Source organism: Sebastes fasciatus, chromosome 2 (genome assembly GCF_043250625.1).
Source record: "Sebastes fasciatus isolate fSebFas1 chromosome 2, fSebFas1.pri, whole genome shotgun sequence".
NCBI lineage: Eukaryota > Metazoa > Chordata > Actinopteri > Perciformes > Sebastidae > Sebastes > Sebastes fasciatus.
The window spans coordinates 35398710-35417228 of NC_133796.1; the positions used below are offsets into that span (position 1 = coordinate 35398710).

Below are 18519 nucleotides of genomic sequence, written 5' to 3' on the forward strand. Positions count from 1 at the left end.
ATTAAAAAAAGTCATAGTATAGTATGTCGGAAATATGTTATAGTAAAGTATGTCGAAATAATTAAAAGTCAGCATAGTATGTTGAAAAAATAAAAAGTCATAGTACAGTATGTTGAAAAAATAAAAAGTCATAGTATAGTATGTTGAAAAAATAAAGTCATAGTATAGTATGTTGAAAATAAAGAGATGTCAAAGTATAGTATGTCAAAAAAAAAAGTCATAGTATAATATGTCGACAAAATAAAGTCATAGTATAGTATGTGTAGTACCTTAGCGGCCTCGGCCATCAGTGTATGAGAATGGGTGAATGCTGACATGTAGTGTAAAGCGCTCAGTGGTCAGAAGACTAGAAAAAGCACTATATAAAAGCAAGTCCATTTAGTATGTTGAAAAAAATTAAAAAAGTCATAGTATAGTATGTAGAAAAAAAAAAAAAGTCATAGTATAGTATGTCGAAAAAATTCAAGTCACAGTATACTATGTCGAAAAAGGATTAAAAAAAGTCATAGTATAGTATGTCGCAAATATGAAAAGTCAGTATAGTATGTTGAAAAAATAAAAAAATATACTATACTGTATGTTGAAAAAATTAAAAAGTCAGTATGTTAAAAAAAATTGAAGTCATAGTATAGTATGTCGAAAAAATTAAAATAAGTAGTATAGTATGTCGACAAAATAAAGAAAATCATAGTATAGTATGTGAAAAATAATTAAAAAGTCATAGTATAGTATGTCGAAAAAAATAGTCAGAATGTATGTTGAAAAAATAAAAAGTCAGTGTAGTATGTTAAAAAAAAATTAAGTCATAGTATACTATGTCAAAGGATTAAAAAAAGTCATAGTATAGTATGTCGGAAATTTAAGTCAGTATAGTATGTCAAAATTAAAAAGAAGTCATAATATAGTATGTTGAAAAAATAGTCATAGTATAGTTTGTCGAAAAAAATGAAAGTCATAGCATAGTATGTTAAAAAAATTAAAGTCATAGTATGTCGAAAAAAATTAAAAAGTCATAGTATGTTGAAAATAAAAAGAGAAGTCAAAGTATAGTATGTAAAAATAAAAAGTCATAGTATGTCGACAAAATAAAGAAAGTCATAGTATAATATGTGTAGTACCTTAGCAGCCTCGGCCATCAGTGTATGAATGTGTGTGTGAATGGGTGAATGCTGTGTAAAGCGCTCTGAGTGGTCAGAAGACTAGAAAAGCGCTATATAAAAGCAAGTCCATTTTTTAAATGTTGAAAAAAATTAAAAAGTCATAGTATAGCATGTCGAAAAAAGTTAGTCATTTGTATAGTTTATCGAAAAAAAGTAAAAAAGTTATAGCATAGTATGTCGAAAATAGAAAAAAAAAACTCCTAGTATAGTATGTAAAAAAACTCTAAAATAGTTGTAGTATGGTATGACGAAAAAAGTTTTAAAAAAGTCATGGTCATGGCTGTTGCCGGCATGGAGGCATAAATAGGTCCTTAAGAAGTCACAAAAAAGTCAGTATAGTATGGAGCAGTGTTACATTGATATATTTTGAAAAGCTTTTATAAATGAATTACATTTATACGATGCCTGTGACTGGCCTCACCTCTAATGACAACCAGTTTGTGTTGCAGCTCTGTGGGTCAGACTTGAATTAATTTTTACACAGCACATGTTTTTAATGGAAACAAGTAAATGGAATCACAAACAATAAAACTGAAATCATTTTAGAATCCGTTTAGTTATTCAATTTAAAATTCAATTTTATACAGTATGTAGTAAAATAAGCACAAAGCCAATACTTATTGGCAGATCTAATGGTTCTTTTACTTGAAGTTAACAAATTCATAATTTAAATGACCATTTTATCAATTGATAATTTAAATTTTATCAGTTTAATTGTTAAATGGCCACTGTACGTCTAATTATTACAGTGGCATCTGCAAGAACAAACATTTAACCAAGCTTTGTCAGTTGTGTGAAGCTCATGATTAAATTAAAAATATTACAGGGCCCAATTTTCCAAAAAAAACATCAAGGTTAAGATGATCTTTGTGCCATCTGCGGGCTAATAACAGTTTAGCATTAAAGAGGCTCTACAAATCATTTACATGCAAGTCAGATTAATCACCATTGGGTTGTATATAAATTCTGCAAATAACTTCACTCATTTAATCTCATCTTGAATTTGGAGCCTAAATTAAGCCTGTAGCGTTTCAGACTGGGAAGGTCAATTACAGATCTTAGACACCATTGAATTGCATGATGAGAAATATAGGATGCAGTGTTTTTGGAGCTTGACCCATAACTGGGAGTCAACCTGAGATGTCCTTACTTTTAGTCCCTTTTAACACAAACTCTAAACGGAGATAATGCAAGTAGACAGAAAATGCACAATTTATATGCAACTCAATAACTAGTGAACTGGCACGTACTGGCATATAAAAAGTACCACACAGTAGTACTCCCAATGACTGGTAGACTTTGACCTGTAAAAATGTCCCTTTTAAGCAAATGTGTAAATGACTTTGCAATCCCATGTCTGTCTATGTTGAGGAACTGACTGTGGCAGATGGTGATTTGTAAACATTACAAGCTTTCATATTCCAAAGTGCTGATTCAGTGATGACTTGTGGATGTTTGAGACCAAGACTTCTTAAAGAAGTCAGTTAACAGTTAAATGAATCAAGAGTCCACACATGGCCAGTAATGCTTAAACACCTTTATTGTGCCCAATCTGAACATACTCCACAACTGTAAGTAGCAGCAAACTTGGCAGACCACAATGAGGTAGACTTTCAAAACTCTAAAAAGCAGCTGGGCTAAGGGACAACAAGCTCAGCATGACAAACTTAATGGATAAAGAAAAGACACTTCGTCTTTGGCACACAGCTTATTATGTATTTATCTCCAACTGGAACAAGAAGGCAAAATGGGGTAATAAAGCATGGAATCATTTACTGGGGTCTACTCAAGCTCTGGATAGATTAAATTTATCATCAGCTAAGTGGAAGTTCTTACATTCAACAGGAAACAAGCAGCTGTTCTAACATAGGCATGTCCCCCTGCTGATGTACAAAAGTGATTAAAAACCACTGCCACCTCTCCACACGTGCAAATTAAAAAGTGCAAAAATCAAACTCTGTACAATTAAATGTTCATTCACTCTAGTCTCAACAGGATCCATCGGGTGCTTGAGAAATGATAGATTGCCCAGTTGAAGCCAATCCAGTACTATCGTTACATACATTTAATATAACTGGACCAACAAAGCAAGTTAAAGTAGTACTTCCAACATTTTGTGCCCATTCAGTTGAAATTTGGGAGGACAAATTAAAAAAGAAAAAAATGTATGAGAAAAAAATGGAAAAAATAAAAGGGGGGATTTTCCCATAAACAGCCGCCTGGTAGAATTCTGTTCAAAATTTTCATGTCATGACTTAAAACCGTTTGTGTACAAATTAGTAAAAAACTGCGTAAAAATGTCTGAAATGCGACTGGTTAAATGAAGCCCAACATTAAACTCCCAAAAGTAAGAAACACCAGTTGGCTTGCACAGGAAAAAACAGATGCCAACTGGTGTGGGGGAGAGAGGGAGCAGGGGAAAAAACAAAAATAAAAATTTAAAAGGCACTGTATGGCATTTGCCAATGAACGGCAATGAGACTTGCGTGATTGCTCTTCACTATGCAACGCATGTAAACAAAAAGAAAAAAGAAATGGCATTTTCATCCACTTCTTAACCTTCGGCTGACTCCCATCTCTGTCTGGCCGCAAGTCAGGGAAAATGCATAAGTGTGAAGGGCCCCTTGTCTTTCCCAACAAGGTCACTGTGCATAGTGCCACTGTGAACAACAGCAAAAATGTAGCAAGTGCAAAAGTGAACATTTTCTACAGTGATAATCCCCAGTGCCTGGTGCAGTGCCACGGTGCCCTCGGACCGAGGGACATCTGGCACACGTGCTCTCCTTGGCGGGCAGCCTTGCCCCGTCGAGAGGGGCTCTTCCTCTGGCCCTTCAGAGTGTTTGGATCCATCTGCTCTAGCTGGAGTCCCTGTTCTTCTGGTTGCGCATGAGGGGCCGGTGGTTGCTCAAGATGTCCATGGAGTGCTGCCAGTGCCAGCAAGAGCGGCAGTAGTACTTGAAGCAGGCCTGTGTGCCGACAGATAGTGATTGAGTGCATTATAGGCTACCTAAAACTGTTAGAAATGTCTGATTGGTCATTGTGTCTGTCAGATATAATGTTGTACTTACCAAGTTAATTGCTGAAATATGGAAACACAGCAATGTCGCTACGCTGAAGTCCAACAGGGTCTTCTCGGTCAATTGATCAGGTTGTAAATACTAAAGACCGTAAACGAGATCTAATCCACTCTATTCAGAGTTATAACGGAAAATGAGCGCGCTGCAGTGACAGAAATAGTCCTTCATTGCACAAGAAAGCTGTGCAGATATCGCAAGTACGGTAGGTCAAAGATGGAGCAGGAAGTCTGTAAACTGAGACGTCAGTTGAGGTAATTTTACCGTCCATTTGGAGATTTGTCCAACTGCTTGCGTTTCTTGCCGTGATGTTTTTCTAGCTATGTTGCTGTGTTCCCAGATCTCCACAATTAACTTACCAATAGGTTACTATTACTCAATATAGGCAAAACCATGAACTGGAACTATCCTTTTAATGAACCATATATTTTAATCAAATAACTTAATCAGCATTACATTTAATGCAACAAAATCAAAAGATTTACTGCATTTCAAAGTGCACTAAACCATAAGTTTGGCCATTTTATTTACATACCGATTCAGATTCTTGATGGTTTTAATCCATTTCTAAGCAATTTATATTTTACAATTTATATTTAAAAACATGTGCTGTATAAAAGTTTATTTTGCTTAACCCAGACCTCTTCTATTGTCAAGCTGACCCAAGTCTGGAGAAAAACTTATATAAATAGGGAGTTCTTGGAATCATTAAGGCAGCAATCTGATTTTGTGGTAGGACACAAACAAGGTTGCTTCTTTGGTTCATACAAAGGGTATCAAACACATTTCATACTCTGGACCCATAAATACCACATTTTCATGGCAATCACAGAGCAAGAAATGATAGAAACTTCTGGCCAAAGTGGCTAGTAGTGGCCATAGCCATCACCAAGCCCCGCTGCTAGCAGGACAAAGATTCGTTGAGGAGTTTCCACTGACCTGGTCTCTGCAGAAGAAAGGCCCAGGTTGGCGAAGGCAAACTTGACACATGGAGTCTTCCAGGTACGGGTCAATCTGGACCTGAGGGGAAAAGGCAAAGTCATGCTTCGTTCCCAACCATCACAGTAAGTAAGGTGCTAGAAAAAAAAAAAAGCCTTCCCAACTGAAAGTGAGAACTTGCTGATTAAGTGATTTTTTGTATTACACTTTGAAAGATAGTGGTGCTTAAACAAGGTTTAAGAGCATTTGTGCTGCATAAGGTATTTTTATTTTCACTTGCGTTTCATTATTTAAATTAAAGAGTCAATCCAAGTCAGTCACTCTTCAAAACAGCGGCAGACACTAATCATTAATTAAAGGTGAAGTAACAACTTTAAAAAGTCACTGAAACAACTTTGCAATATATTTGACAGTGCTGTACACATGAATGTTAAACATAATTACAGACACCTCACAGACTACACAGTTTGAGCTGCTCCCGTCTGGCTGTCGATTTAGCGTCCCAAGCACCAGCCGCAACATACTGTATACCGTATAAGAAGTCTTTTATTCCCTACGCCACACAGGCATTGAACTCCGAATGACTGCACTAGGGAACACTTGTTATTTTGCAAGATGTGCCATCTTTCTTATAACCTGCTGCTACCTGCCCATTGCACTATTGTATATTTTAATGGTGTGCTGTGGTATGTGTACTGTATGTAACTTTGCTGTATTTGGAGAAGCCACAGACAAATTTCACAGGTACACAATAAAGTCAATAAAGGCAAGTGAAATAAAAAAAAATTTAAATTGTCATATTCATGCAGGTACAGACATGAAATTTGACCTCTGCATTTAACCCATCCTAAGCATTGTAGGAGCAGTGGGCTGTTGTAAAGCACCTGGGAAGCAACATGCAGACAGGAGGAGACGGAACAATGAACCTTGTGATTAAAGGACGAACTTTATCTTTTGCTTCAGTAAAGGTTGCAATACCACAGTGCAAAAATACTCCAATACAAGTACGTACAAGTCATGTCTGCAACATTTTACTTGTGTAAATGTACAGAAGAATTAGCATCAAAATATACTTAAAAGTACCAAAAGTAAATGTATTCATACAGACTAGTCCATTTCAGAATAAAGAAGACAATTTAATTTTGCATCTGGTAAAAGTAGGGCTAACTTGAACTACTTTATATACTGCCAGGTAGTTTAATCTAAAATATATCAAAAATGTTTTTTTTAGATACATTCCAGACACTGTAAATACTTGATTACTAAGTGCAGCTTGACTACATCACACAGTATTCAATCATTCATCGCAAGTCCTTGGCGTGACAGTTAGCTTTCCGTATGGCGTGCTGGCAGTGACTGGGGAGGGATTGTTTTATTGTTGATTATAGATTATATACATCCTTTGTTTTGACTTGTTTATTTGTTGGCATTGGTGCCAGCTGCTAATAATGTATACTCATACCCATCATTCCTCTTTGGTTACCGAATAGCGCTGTACTTTTGCTATATACTGCAAAAAAAAAATCTTGATTTAAATCTCTTTTTTTTAATTATTATTATAATATTCTGTATTAATCTGAATATGTAAAGTAAAAAGTTCAATATTATCTTCTGAAATCCAGTAAAAGTATAAAGTAGAATAAAATGGATACTCAAGTGCCTCAAAATTGTACTTAAGTACAGTACTCGAGTAAATGCACTTTGTAATTAGTTACTTTACACCACTGATGATTACAGAAAGTACAGAATATCTTCTTACCTTCTTTGTAAACTTAGGGGTTTTGATCTCCACGAATGCTGCGCACACAGCCTTCAGGTAACTGCGCTGATTGTTAAAAGTGACACGTCCAGAGCCTGTACACAAGAAAGGATAATTCAGTTGACGGCAAAAATATTCTGCACAGTAGTTTTACATAAAGCAGATATTTGATAGCAGTTGTCATGAGTATGCTCTTAGTAGTTTATAAGATGTCTACAAACTGCATGCACAAACAGAAGCAGTATTTTGCCTTCAGTAGGTTTCACTAAAAGAATGAAAAGCAGGAAACACAAGCGGTCTCACCTATGGGGTACTTGTGCTTGTCCGTGTCGATACCAGCGTACATGACGCCTCCAAACAGGTCGTTCATGATGCTGGCCAGCGCCTCAGCGTTCAGCATGCCATGCAGCGCACCAACAAACACCGTCTTACTGGGGTCCAAGCGCTGGGCGGGGCAGCGCACGTAGTTACTGTCAGAGATCACCCAGGGGATCACCTGCACCTGGATCAGAAAAGGGACAAGAGTCACAGGAGTTACTTGACTGTTTCAAGGTTTCCACCAGTGTATTGCAAGCCCGGCGGCCCAAAGTTGACTCCTCGCCGGGCCTAAGCATAAGGGAATAGGGATGTTAATAATTAACCGTTTACCGACATTAAGCATTTTAACCAAATTAAGATTTAAATTTTATCGGTTAAAAGAAATAATTAAAAAGGTGAGCAAAACTCAGAGGAGCGGCTCGTTACTTTGAGAAAAGCTGGTCCACCTTAACAGCCCACCTTAAGAGAGTCTGAGCCAGAGTTACAGATACAGGAAGTTGGCTCGGGACTCGAGCTGAGGAGTTGTAGACTCGTCGCATTTATTCACCGACAAATAAACAGTACACACACACTGCTACTCCTACGTTCACAGCTATAACGCCACCAACAACCCAACATTCACTGCCGCTGCCACACACGCGGTCGGTCGTAGCAACGTAGCACAAACACACACACCGTTTGTCGGACACGCGCCATCGTTATGCCGGGCAGACACACAGCTATCAACCTGCTAAACTAAACTAAATGATGCGGTGGTGGACTTTTACTGGGAAAGAGGCAGCATGTCCGCGAAACTACACGCAGCACCGTGGCTGCTACAGTAATGCTCCCGGACGGTGGACTCAGTTATCTGTTGTGCTCATACACTGCAGCTGGCGCACCACTGCATGCGAGGCACAAATTTTGTCAGTTAACGAGGGTTGGTTATCAGTTAAGAAATCTTTTTGAAATTGGCATCCCTATAGGTGAATTATTTATTTTTAAGATGTTTGTTTTTTTTAAACTAAAATGTGTTCTACAAGTAACAAACTTAACTATTGTATCAGACTGCATCTAATTTTCAATATGGATTAATCAGATTATTTTTCAATTAATGGACTGATTGTTTGGTTTGTAAAAAATTAACTAGTAACCAATAGCCCAAAACCATGAATCATTTTAAAGTAAATTAAAATAATTAAAATCCTCACAGTTGAGAAATTGGAAACATGAAATGTTGATAAATTTACTCAACCAAAATAGTTGCCAAATAATTTTCTGTCAATTGACCAATTGTTTCAGCTGTAGTTGTATAAACTGTTGGGCAGTTAATTTATGAGAAAACATAATATTGTATAAGCTCTTCGTATCTTTTGTATGCAGAAATCATAATTTGTAATGTAAATAAAGCTGCCAGATAATTGTAGTGGAGTAAAACACACATTATTTCCCTCTGAAATGTAGTTAGGGCTGTCACTAAATCAGATTTTCACTACACCATTATCGTGGCCAAAAGAGTTCACGATAATATCACGATATCTATTGAAAATTTGAATAAATAAATAAAATGCTCAGTCAAATTCATCTTTAACTTAATCGTGCATTTTCTGTTTTTTGGCAAACTAATTACCCTCAAAATACAAGTGTAAGGAGGTGAAGAGAGTCTGCAATCATAACTGTATATAAAATGATTTAAGAGGCACTTGATTATTATTTTACACAATATTATCATGTGTATTGACAAAATATCAATATTTCATTTTTAAATCACAGTTATCAATACCGTTATATCGCGGCACCTCCAAGTGGATTAGAAGTAGAAAGTGGCATGGATATGAAAGACTCAAATATCTAAAATTTGTAATTCAGTACTTGGGTAAATGTACTTCGCAATCAATGGTGGAATGTAACCGAGTGCCTAATTGCGCCTGGCATGTTTAGTTTCTACTCACATCCTTGCATCTCATTCTGCGGCTGGACATCTTGAAGTAGTACTCTCGGTTGTCCTCGGGGTGAAACGGGTCCTGGGAGCAGGCGTGGAGCAACGCACGCACAGACTTCTCGTTCTCGAACACCAGATAAACGTAGCCTAAAAACATACATAATTCTTTAGGATAGAAAAAAAATAAATAAATGTGGCCCCCCCGAAACTGTCACAATATTCAGGCAGCAACTATTGTAAAGAAATTACAAAAAGACAGTAATTTGTAATGAGTCAGCTTTAAAAAAAGGCCTGACAATCATGAGTTTCATGATGAGTTTCAAGGCATCTGAAAGAGTATAAACAACAATTTGGATCATCAGTTAAGTTTTGTTTTTTCTAATCTATTTAAAGCAAAAAGGTCTTCAACTAATTATCAATAAAGAAAATAAACATTAGCTGCAGCCCTAGACAGATCACAGCCTGAATGTATAAAAATTGTCATAAAAAAGTGTGTAGTAAGTAGAAATGTTTGAAATGAGGAAATTTGCTGTGAAACCAGCATTAGGAAACATGAACAGCAGTCACAAGTCACTCAAACAGATACTTTTTTTGTTCAGTCGAACGACCTAAAAGTGACCAGCGAGTTGAATAAATACCTCTGGAAAAAAAACACAGAAACCCAACCATTATAAGCTTTAACAAACAAACATTTACCACAGGTCTAACACAGTATGAGGCACTTCTTTAGTTGTCCACTCCCTGCATCCACCACCATGTTTTATGTACCATTAAAGCTCTGATTTCACCATCTAAAGTAGCTCTGAGACCTACAGTCAAACTCACCAGCATGCCATGTGCTCACCACAGTGCCACCCTGAAGGAAATAAAATGGCCTACCAGCTTGTCGTTACCTTTAGCAACATTACCTTTGGGAGGACAGCGAGGGTGCTTTCCATCCTTACCAGGCCACTCCACAGACAGAGGGCCGTAGCCACTGAAGGTGTTGATCAGACCAGCTGAAATAAAAGATGAAGGAGCGAGAAAATGTCTTTAGTAAAATAGAACCAGTATTTCTTGCTTCATAAAGTGATTAAATATCTAGTTTTAATGGGTGTGGTTTAGGGCTGGGTGATAATATCATGATGGAATCATATCAAGATACAAAATTACATTGTATCAAGTATTCAATTCACAGTATACAAAAAACACTTTAGACTTTACCATGTGGTTATTTCATATAGACTATAGACTTATTTATCTTTTTTTCCCTTCTTATGTTACATCCAGCCGCAACATTACACCTAAACCCGAATTATGAAGTATGGATTTAAGCACAACCCCTTAAGGGCTGCTCACTTGTTGCACTGCGAGATTAATGATAAGCATCCATAAAATCACAAAGAGAAAAGGTCTGGCTAAAATTAAAGCAGCAGTTACCTTCTGTGATGTCCCAGGGCACACCACCAAGAAAGACCTTGCAGGAGTACAGAGGATCCTTGTTGTTTCTGGGAGGCAGCTGACCGCTCCAGGTGAACGTGGCCTCATTCACAGCTGAGGAGTCCAGAAAAAGGGGTACGCCGCAAATACCATGTACACAATTAAAACTGAATTATAATGACAATAAAAAAATGGTAGAACAGATGTGTTTTAGATTTACCTGCAGCCTGTCTGTGCAGGCGGGCCTCCCTCTCAATACTGAATGTATCATCCGACTGGTCGAGCATCTCTGTACCAGGCCAGGGAGAGCCACTACGCCAGCGGCGGGAAACGGCTGAAGCAGGGCTGGCACTGGATGGTGGGGTCAGAGGAGAGCCGGAGTCCTGGTGGTCCAGACGGGAGCCCAGTCGCAGCAGATCCTTCTGCATGTTTGACGCAAGATAAGGCAGGGGAGGGGAAATCCGCAGAGTGGACTGGAGAGAAAGACATGTCCAGGCAATTTCACCTTACTGAAGACATGAGGCTGATGGGTTTAAGGTTTATCAAATGTGAGCCGTGTATAGCGTTAGTTTGAATCATAATTACTACTAGAGCGCACTGTGCACGTTGCGTTTGTTTACTAGAAAGTTCACGCGTTTTTTGGGGTGATGAGACAAGGGCTTACGCCAGCCAGCGTCTTGCAAGCCCGGCGGGCCTGTAACATTAGTCGAGAGAAAGGGCGCAAGCGTGTGACTGGTGGTGAAAATGACGTTAGCAGTAACGTCACAGCAGTGAACGTAGCAGTGCAGTGTGTGTACAGTTCAGGCTGTTGGTAAATAAATGCTACAGCTCCTCAAGACCCAAGCCAAGTTCCCATGTCTTGCTTGCCACCTGCTCATTAAAGTGAAGGGGGTTAGCCCCAAAGCTAGCGACAACACCGGCTCAGACTCACTTAAGGTAGGCTGTTAAAGTGGACGAGCTATTCTCATTTTGTGACAAGCAGCTGCTGAGTCAAGTGCAACACCTACTGGTAAAATTCAGTATACCGGTCCGGTCTTGTGGCAGTTTGAAAATGTTTACAACGACCCAACTCTAGCAGGTACGCCGTATGCCTGCATATATCCTTCACCAAGGCTTATTGAAGAGGCTGGGACACGGGTCTTGAGCTATGGGGTATGACACATGCGCAGTGTAACTGGAGCTGCAGTCGTGCGTTGCAATTGGCTCAATTTCGGCAGGTGCAGTCTACACATGTGTCGTACCCCAATAATATGACACGATGATGATGCGTGACATCTCCTCTTTCCACCCTCCTTGTCCTGCACTACATCACTGCTGACAAGCTAAACGTTACCTAAAACTAGAGAACCATATAACTTTACATGAATCTTGAAACAACACCGCACAAAGTAACCTAAATCTATAGCTAATGTATCAGCTATATGTTGTAACATGACTTCATTGCTCTACCAGGAAAGATTCTCACTCCAGATCACTCCAAAGCTTGTGAAACAAAATGGCAACCACTTGAAGTGAATGCAATGGAAGGAGTGAGTGAGAATGCAAAATCTAGTGGCTGAATGTTATCAAGTGTACCTTTACTGTCAGTGAGACTCGAGACTTCCTGCAGATGTCTCATTAAAAGTCCAGTAGGAAAGAGGGATAATGCCCTTAGAGCCGCTGGAAGGATTTAACATCTGTAAGAAGTGTTGTTTCTTGGAGGACACTAAAATGAGAATAGCTGGTCCACCTTAACAGTCAGGTTCAAGGTTTTAAATAAAAGGCCCAAGCCACTACGTATATATTCATTTATGATATCTAATATTTGGTTGTTAGAAGTAAAGCCCATCTACATTTGAAACAAATATTCCCAACCTGACCCCCCAACAATCCAACACATAAAAACAGAAGAAGAAGTATCATGAGCCTTACCAGCATGTCACAGAGGTGGTCTGAGCCAGAGCTGAACCCGCTGGTCTCCGAGTCTTCAGGACTGCTGGAACGAGACTCCAAGAAGGAGCTTGAGTCCAGACGGTTAGCCATGCGAGCCATGCTGGGGAACTTCTCCAGGAAGTCAGCAGTCATGCTTATGGACTCAGGGGGCAGGTAGCCTGGGGGCTTCCCAAGGATGCTACTGAAGGGGCTGTTCAGTATACCTAGCACTAGAGAAAGAAGACAATTACACCAGTTCAGAGATGATTCAGCCTTCATTAAGGTGATATTGCTCCTTAGCTTGTTTGATGGCTAGTAGGGCTGCTCGATTAGTTAACAATCATAAATCATGATTATTTTGGTCAATATTGAGATCACAATTATTTAACATGATTACTCATTGACTTTGGAAACATCTTGCAAATTTTGTAGCCTACATTTTAAAGTTAAATGCATCAATTAGGGCACTTTGAGAGCAAAATTAAGAGGCCAGATCTATGAAGAACTTTATGTACTTGTCGGCAATTTAATCATAAACACATTGGTTGTATAGATGTGAATGGTAAAGACACCGCAAAAAAAAAAAAAAAAAAAAAGGGAGGGCACGGCGAGGACCAAGCAGCAACATGCGGGCGAGGGGTGCTTTAAAGCGCTACCTTCACCCCAGGCCTTTCCAATCCGGCCTAGATACGGTCGTGGCGCACCACTAAGACGCCCAGCGGAGGCCAGCAAGTACTGGGGAGAGTTCCCATGAGGAGATCCTGCCACGCCGAGCGGCCGTCCCTGACCCGCCACCCACAAGACAAAACAAGAGCATCATTGCGAAACGGAATGTAGCATAATAATCTTTATGTTGAATATCTTGTTTTCATAATTGTTGGAAGCCGTAATTGTAATTTGGCTAATTACACAGCCCTAAGATGTAGTCTTTTTTCCAAGTGGATGAACAAACTGAAGATGGGATGTGTGTGCTGAATCTACAGAGCCACATCGATTTGTCAGGAGGCATGCTGGCATTGCAAATTCAAAGTTTGTAAAAATGTGTATCTTCGCTCATCCAGTTGCAAAATAGGTTCCCACAAAAGAGCGAAGTAAAGAAAATTTGGTTTGTGTGCTGAATCTACAGAACCACATTGAGTTATGAGAACTGAAAGGCTGCAATGCCAAGTTTCCCAAATTTGCATGTAAGAGACGATACCTGATGTGCAAGCAACAGCAACACAAAGTGCTCGAGTCGGTGCTCGAAGCATTTAATTTTACTTTCGATGTTTTGCAATTTAGCTGCAACTAATCTGAAACACAATCTTGTCACAGAAGCTACACGCCCTTTCCCTTCAGCAAACTGGACGCCAAACCATCCAACCGACACCGTTCCCAAACAAAGTCCAGTGACTGATAAGCAGCAATTCCTCAAGTATTAACCAGCAGCTTCCTTCCTCTTGATAAAGTGAGCAACTGACAGATATGCTCACTGTTACATGCCACCCAGTACATGAGGCTCTGAGGGGATTATTCAACTGTAGGCCGCATTCAAAGCTCTGTCCCACTTTGTTGCGGGCCCAGTTTAAATAGCTCTAAATTAAGTTATGTTGGGTCGGTTTGAACAAGCGGCAATAAAACTACAAATGGGTCAGGACAAGTGGGGCATCGTTATAGTCGGAGATACCTCTCCAAAGACAGATGCTCATCTGAGAACTGTCTGACAGCCCAAATGTCACATGTACATCATCCATGTTCATGCATGATAAACAGCTAACTGGGACTGTTTGGTTTGTATCCTAACCAAACCTAGCCTGAAAAACAACATCCTGGCATCATGAGTTTGATCAACAGGTACTTAAATATTCAGAAAATGACTTAACTTAGTTAAAATAACAATCTTGCATCCCATTAGGTTTGGGGAAAAGAAAAATAGCTTCAGTGGATTGTTTGTGCTTGTTGGATTGCTAGAGAAGAGATGCAGCAAAGCAAAACTGCCACATCATCCTCCCTGGTGACGCTACAGCCTGTTCCCACACACAGACCACTGTTAATAACCAACCACCACATATTTCGTTACAAATGAGGGCTTCACAAACCAAGGCACACAACCACACAGATGTTACAGTAATGTTCAAATAAATGGGGTCATGGAGAGAGCTAATGAACTATTGGGAAAACCACAATCATCAACCACACACTCTGGGACATTATGTGGTATAAATCATAAGACAGAGTCGCAGGTTTTGCTGTAATTCCTAAATACATTCAGGTAAACAACAAGATGTGGTACTTACTGGAGGGTGAGCTGGTGTGAACCTGGGAGGGGGAAGAGTGTGTGTCCGTCTCCTGGCTGCTCCAGGGTCTGTCCCAGCCGGACAGCCGGAGAGACTGGAGGCCCAGGCCCAGGTCTGTGACACCCGGTGGGCCCCTGGATGACGGCATCTCCTGGGAGCCGGGCATGCCACCACAGTTGGGGAAGAGCATCCTCCTGCTGCCCACTGCAGCCAGCTCCGACTCTTTTCGATCCAAGATCCAGTTCAGAGATTTTAGAAAAAGAGAGAGGGGAGAGGAAGTGTCAGACAGCTGAAAAGAACTGTTTGCGTTGCATAGAAAAGGTCAGGGAGAGACTCGTCACACTAAACCGTTTCTGTGAAGAGAAATCTAAAACACAAACTTCCCTGTTCACCACATCTCCCCCTACCCTGGCTGACGGGGGAGCTAACCTGCTGCCTCTGTGCCCGGTGCAACTGCCATGCATCTCCGTCCGCATCACTGACCCACCTAGCAGCATGTGACATGGCTGCTGATGCACTCGCACACCCCTGCTAATGACATCAGCTTTCCCCCACCTCCCTGCTTCCTTGCCTAACAACTGTGTAATGAAAAATTCCAGTCGGAGCTATTGGCTTGTTGATAGAAGTACTCCCCTCTCTGGTAGGCACAGCACGTCTCTTAGTCGGTGTGAAGACAGCCGCCACTGCTGCTGGTGCTTACTCTGTCTAGCCTGGTTTCCTGAGCAAGCTGACAGAGAGGCAGGAGGGAGGGAGGGAGAGGCGAGGGGCAGAGCTACAGCGGCATGGTGGGAGGCAGCATGGGAGATGGGAGCGAATGACTCAGCAGACTTTATTTTAAAAACAACTTTGAGGATGCACAATAAGAAAACATTATGAAACTGGATTTAAATAACTCTTTGCACATTAATGTATTCTCCTGATTATTTTTAGCACACACTGATGAAACAGTGCATGCAGATCCTCGCTGTAGCAGAAGCAGCTGACTGATCAGATGTTGAGGACAGAGTGATTTGCACCGCCAGCTCCTCCCTTCCCCTCTCCAGGCCTGGAAAGCATCCAGCTACAGCAGCCCTGATTCAGCAACACCAGGCAGAGGTGGCAGGGAGGCCACAGCGGAAGTTTAGCTCAGTTTGCGTCATACAAGTCACTTTCATATTAAAACTTACAGAACACAAGTGTTGAACTGTTAAGCGGAGTAAAACCTTTATATTATTATTTATATATCATTATCTAGAGCAAGACTGAATTAATTTGCTTAAGGCATAGCTGCAAAGAAAGGACGCAGGCACTGTGCAGAGCTTAAATCTTGGCAAATCTCACTCCAGGGTAAAAAAACACTTCAAAGTGCTGCAATGCTGCAGACCAGCGATGCAGCATGAATCAGCTGCTGGCACCCAAATGATAATGACGAGGTGAAGGAGGTTTAACAGATGGCAACTCTGGCTGAGAAAGTGAAAGTGGCTCGTTTGGAGGGGATGCAACTTTTCACCTTAAAATCCATCTGGTTAAAAACTAACTAATTGGTATTGTAACTTACAGTCAGGGTCATTTTATAGGTTTCTGGTCTAAATATGTCACTACAACAGCAGCAGGGGAAGCCGACATCAGATTCAGCAGCTACCACTGAGGACATGTCCTCTGTAGTTGAAGTTTTTAGGAAACTGGGAAGAATTTACCTTCACATGCAATTGAAACTTAAAGGGGACCTATTGTGCTTTTGCCTTTTCCTTTAGTGTGTTATAGTTTTTGTGCATATAAAAAGGGCTGCAAAGTTACAAAGTCCACACCAAAGGGAGTTACAGAAACACTGCTCCTGAACAGCCTGAAATGCTTTGCTTGAGGTCACGCCTTTTCTTCTGTAACGTGGTGATGTCACTAAGTAATAGATTTACTGTTCCTGTACATTGCCTGGATAACCTGCTACTGTAACAAGAATTTCCCAATTCTGGATAAATTAAGTAGATCAATCCATCCATTTTCAGCTTCTCAAATGCTTTGCGTTTGTTTTATCATTCTAAATTAAATATCTTTGGTTTTTGGAAAATGTTACATGGGGCTTCTGAGGAATTTGTGACTTTTATAGAATAAATGATTAATCCAATTAAAACAATTTACAGTTTAGCTGATAATTAAAACAGTAAGTTTATCACCTTTGGACCAACTAAACAAATGAAGGACTTAATTTAGAGTATTTTCCAATCAAAATTGTAATTGCATTTAATTGTATAGAGCAGACCCCTCTTAGTTGATTAGTTGACTATTCAGTCGTTTTGGGTTTAGTCGACCAAGTTTTCTTTAGTAGATTAGTCATTTCTTTGGCTTTTTTCATGCTGAATGACTTATTTCAAAAGGAACTTATGAGCACATTTCTGGTGAACACAAGATTAAAAGTTTTGCTTTTGTGTGATTCGTTGTGGAGAAACTCAGTTTTACATTTCTGCTGATTAAATCAACTAATCAATTAGTTGACAAAATTGTAGGAGTGTTGGTCGACTAAGAATTTCTTGGGTCGAGGACAGCCTTACTTGTATCATATTGTAAAAAAAACAACTCTGTTGTCCTGTAGTGCTTGCTGAAGCATTGTATTGATAATATTTCTAATTTGTAATAACCTACAGATGGAAATTAGCTCTCTGGCTAACTGGCATCCAGATAGAAACTGTAATGTTGTGCACTGTCCCTGGTAAATAAATTAATAAATAAATAAATTCGTAGTAGTGTGGCCTTTAAACAGCATTTAGTCCCTAATTGTACATTTGCAGAAACTACTTTAATTTCATAATTAAATAAACTTTGCTCAAACTTTCCTCAGGAGGGTAAGATGAAGTTCAGTAGAAGGACCTGCTTTGGATTCATCTCAGTGTTTCTACAATGTTGAGTATGAATACACCAGCAGTGTAACAATGCATTACTCTTTTGCAGCCAAGTCGACCTGCTGCTGCACAGTGGAAGATACTAAGCAGACGTTTACCACACAGCAGGTCTGGCTTTCCCTTGCTGTTGTTAGGTGTGGTGCACACACCGGTGAAATCCAGAGCGTTGCCCAGCATGGTGTTCATCGTGCGGAAGATGTTGGCGTTGCTGCAGGTGGACAGGGCCGGAGACTCGGGGTCAGGGCTGTCCGGCATGCGGGGATCGTTTCTCTGCAGGAAGGAGAGCACAAAGTCATGCTAAACTAATGCTACAAGGTTAGGACGCATGCAGCGGAGCTAAAACTGTTTTTTTCCACCGTTTCAAGCAGCTCTGGTGAGTTAGTTTAGGTAGGAATTAAAAGTGTCGCCGAAAAGAGACGTCGGTGGTAGTTTCATGTTGCACAAAAAAGTTAAATGCACTTTAGTTTTTCACTCACCAGGGAAAACGCCATTATGTGCAGTGACTATGAGGCTATGAGGCTATGAGAAATGTCCCAGTAATAACCGCTGACAGCAATAGAAGGTCATACTTATGAAGTGTGCGAGCAGCTAATTAGTCTCAATTTAGAGAACGTGCGCTCTGCGAATGACTGAGTGGCAGAGCCTCGAGGGCCTCGGCCTGCTCACGTGATCAACATCAAAGAGAGCACGCCGCACACAAACAAGATCACGTGATTATCATTAGAAAAAAAGATGTTTAAAAATTACACCAAATTGGTCAGTTAAAGTATTTAAACTTTATTCATGTTTTGAATTTTTACTCTTAATATTTTCTGAATGGAAAAAAATTATGCCTGCAGTCATATATAATCATATAATACTAAATAATC

The 18519-nt window shown here is 39.9% G+C and overlaps 2 protein-coding genes across 9 annotated transcripts in view; one reads left to right on the forward strand and one right to left on the reverse strand.

Moving 5' to 3' along the window:
• Window positions 1–18519, forward strand: part of LOC141759697 (casein kinase I) — a 407488-nt gene that overhangs the window by 53720 nt on the left and 335249 nt on the right. The gene's annotated exons all lie outside the window — the stretch shown is intronic.
• Window positions 2683–18286, reverse strand: cpeb1b (cytoplasmic polyadenylation element binding protein 1b). 5 transcript variants are annotated; one of them, XM_074621578.1, is made up of 12 exons: window positions 18127–18286; window positions 17800–17920; window positions 14778–14999; window positions 12502–12731; window positions 10811–11063; window positions 10591–10704; window positions 10065–10169; window positions 9182–9318; window positions 7236–7434; window positions 6933–7027; window positions 5174–5254; window positions 2683–4126 (listed from the first exon to the last, which is right to left on the reverse strand). In XM_074621578.1, the coding sequence occupies exons 1-12, from the start codon at window positions 18139–18141 to the stop codon at window positions 4016–4018; spliced, it is 1683 nt and encodes a 560-aa protein (XP_074477679.1). In that variant the 5' UTR covers window positions 18142–18286; the 3' UTR covers window positions 2683–4015. The 5 variants fall into 5 exon arrangements, with proteins under 5 accessions (XP_074477679.1, XP_074477689.1, XP_074477671.1 ...); XM_074621588.1 differs by having other exon boundaries at window positions 10811–11012; window positions 17749–17920; XM_074621570.1 differs by having other exon boundaries at window positions 10080–10169; window positions 17749–17920.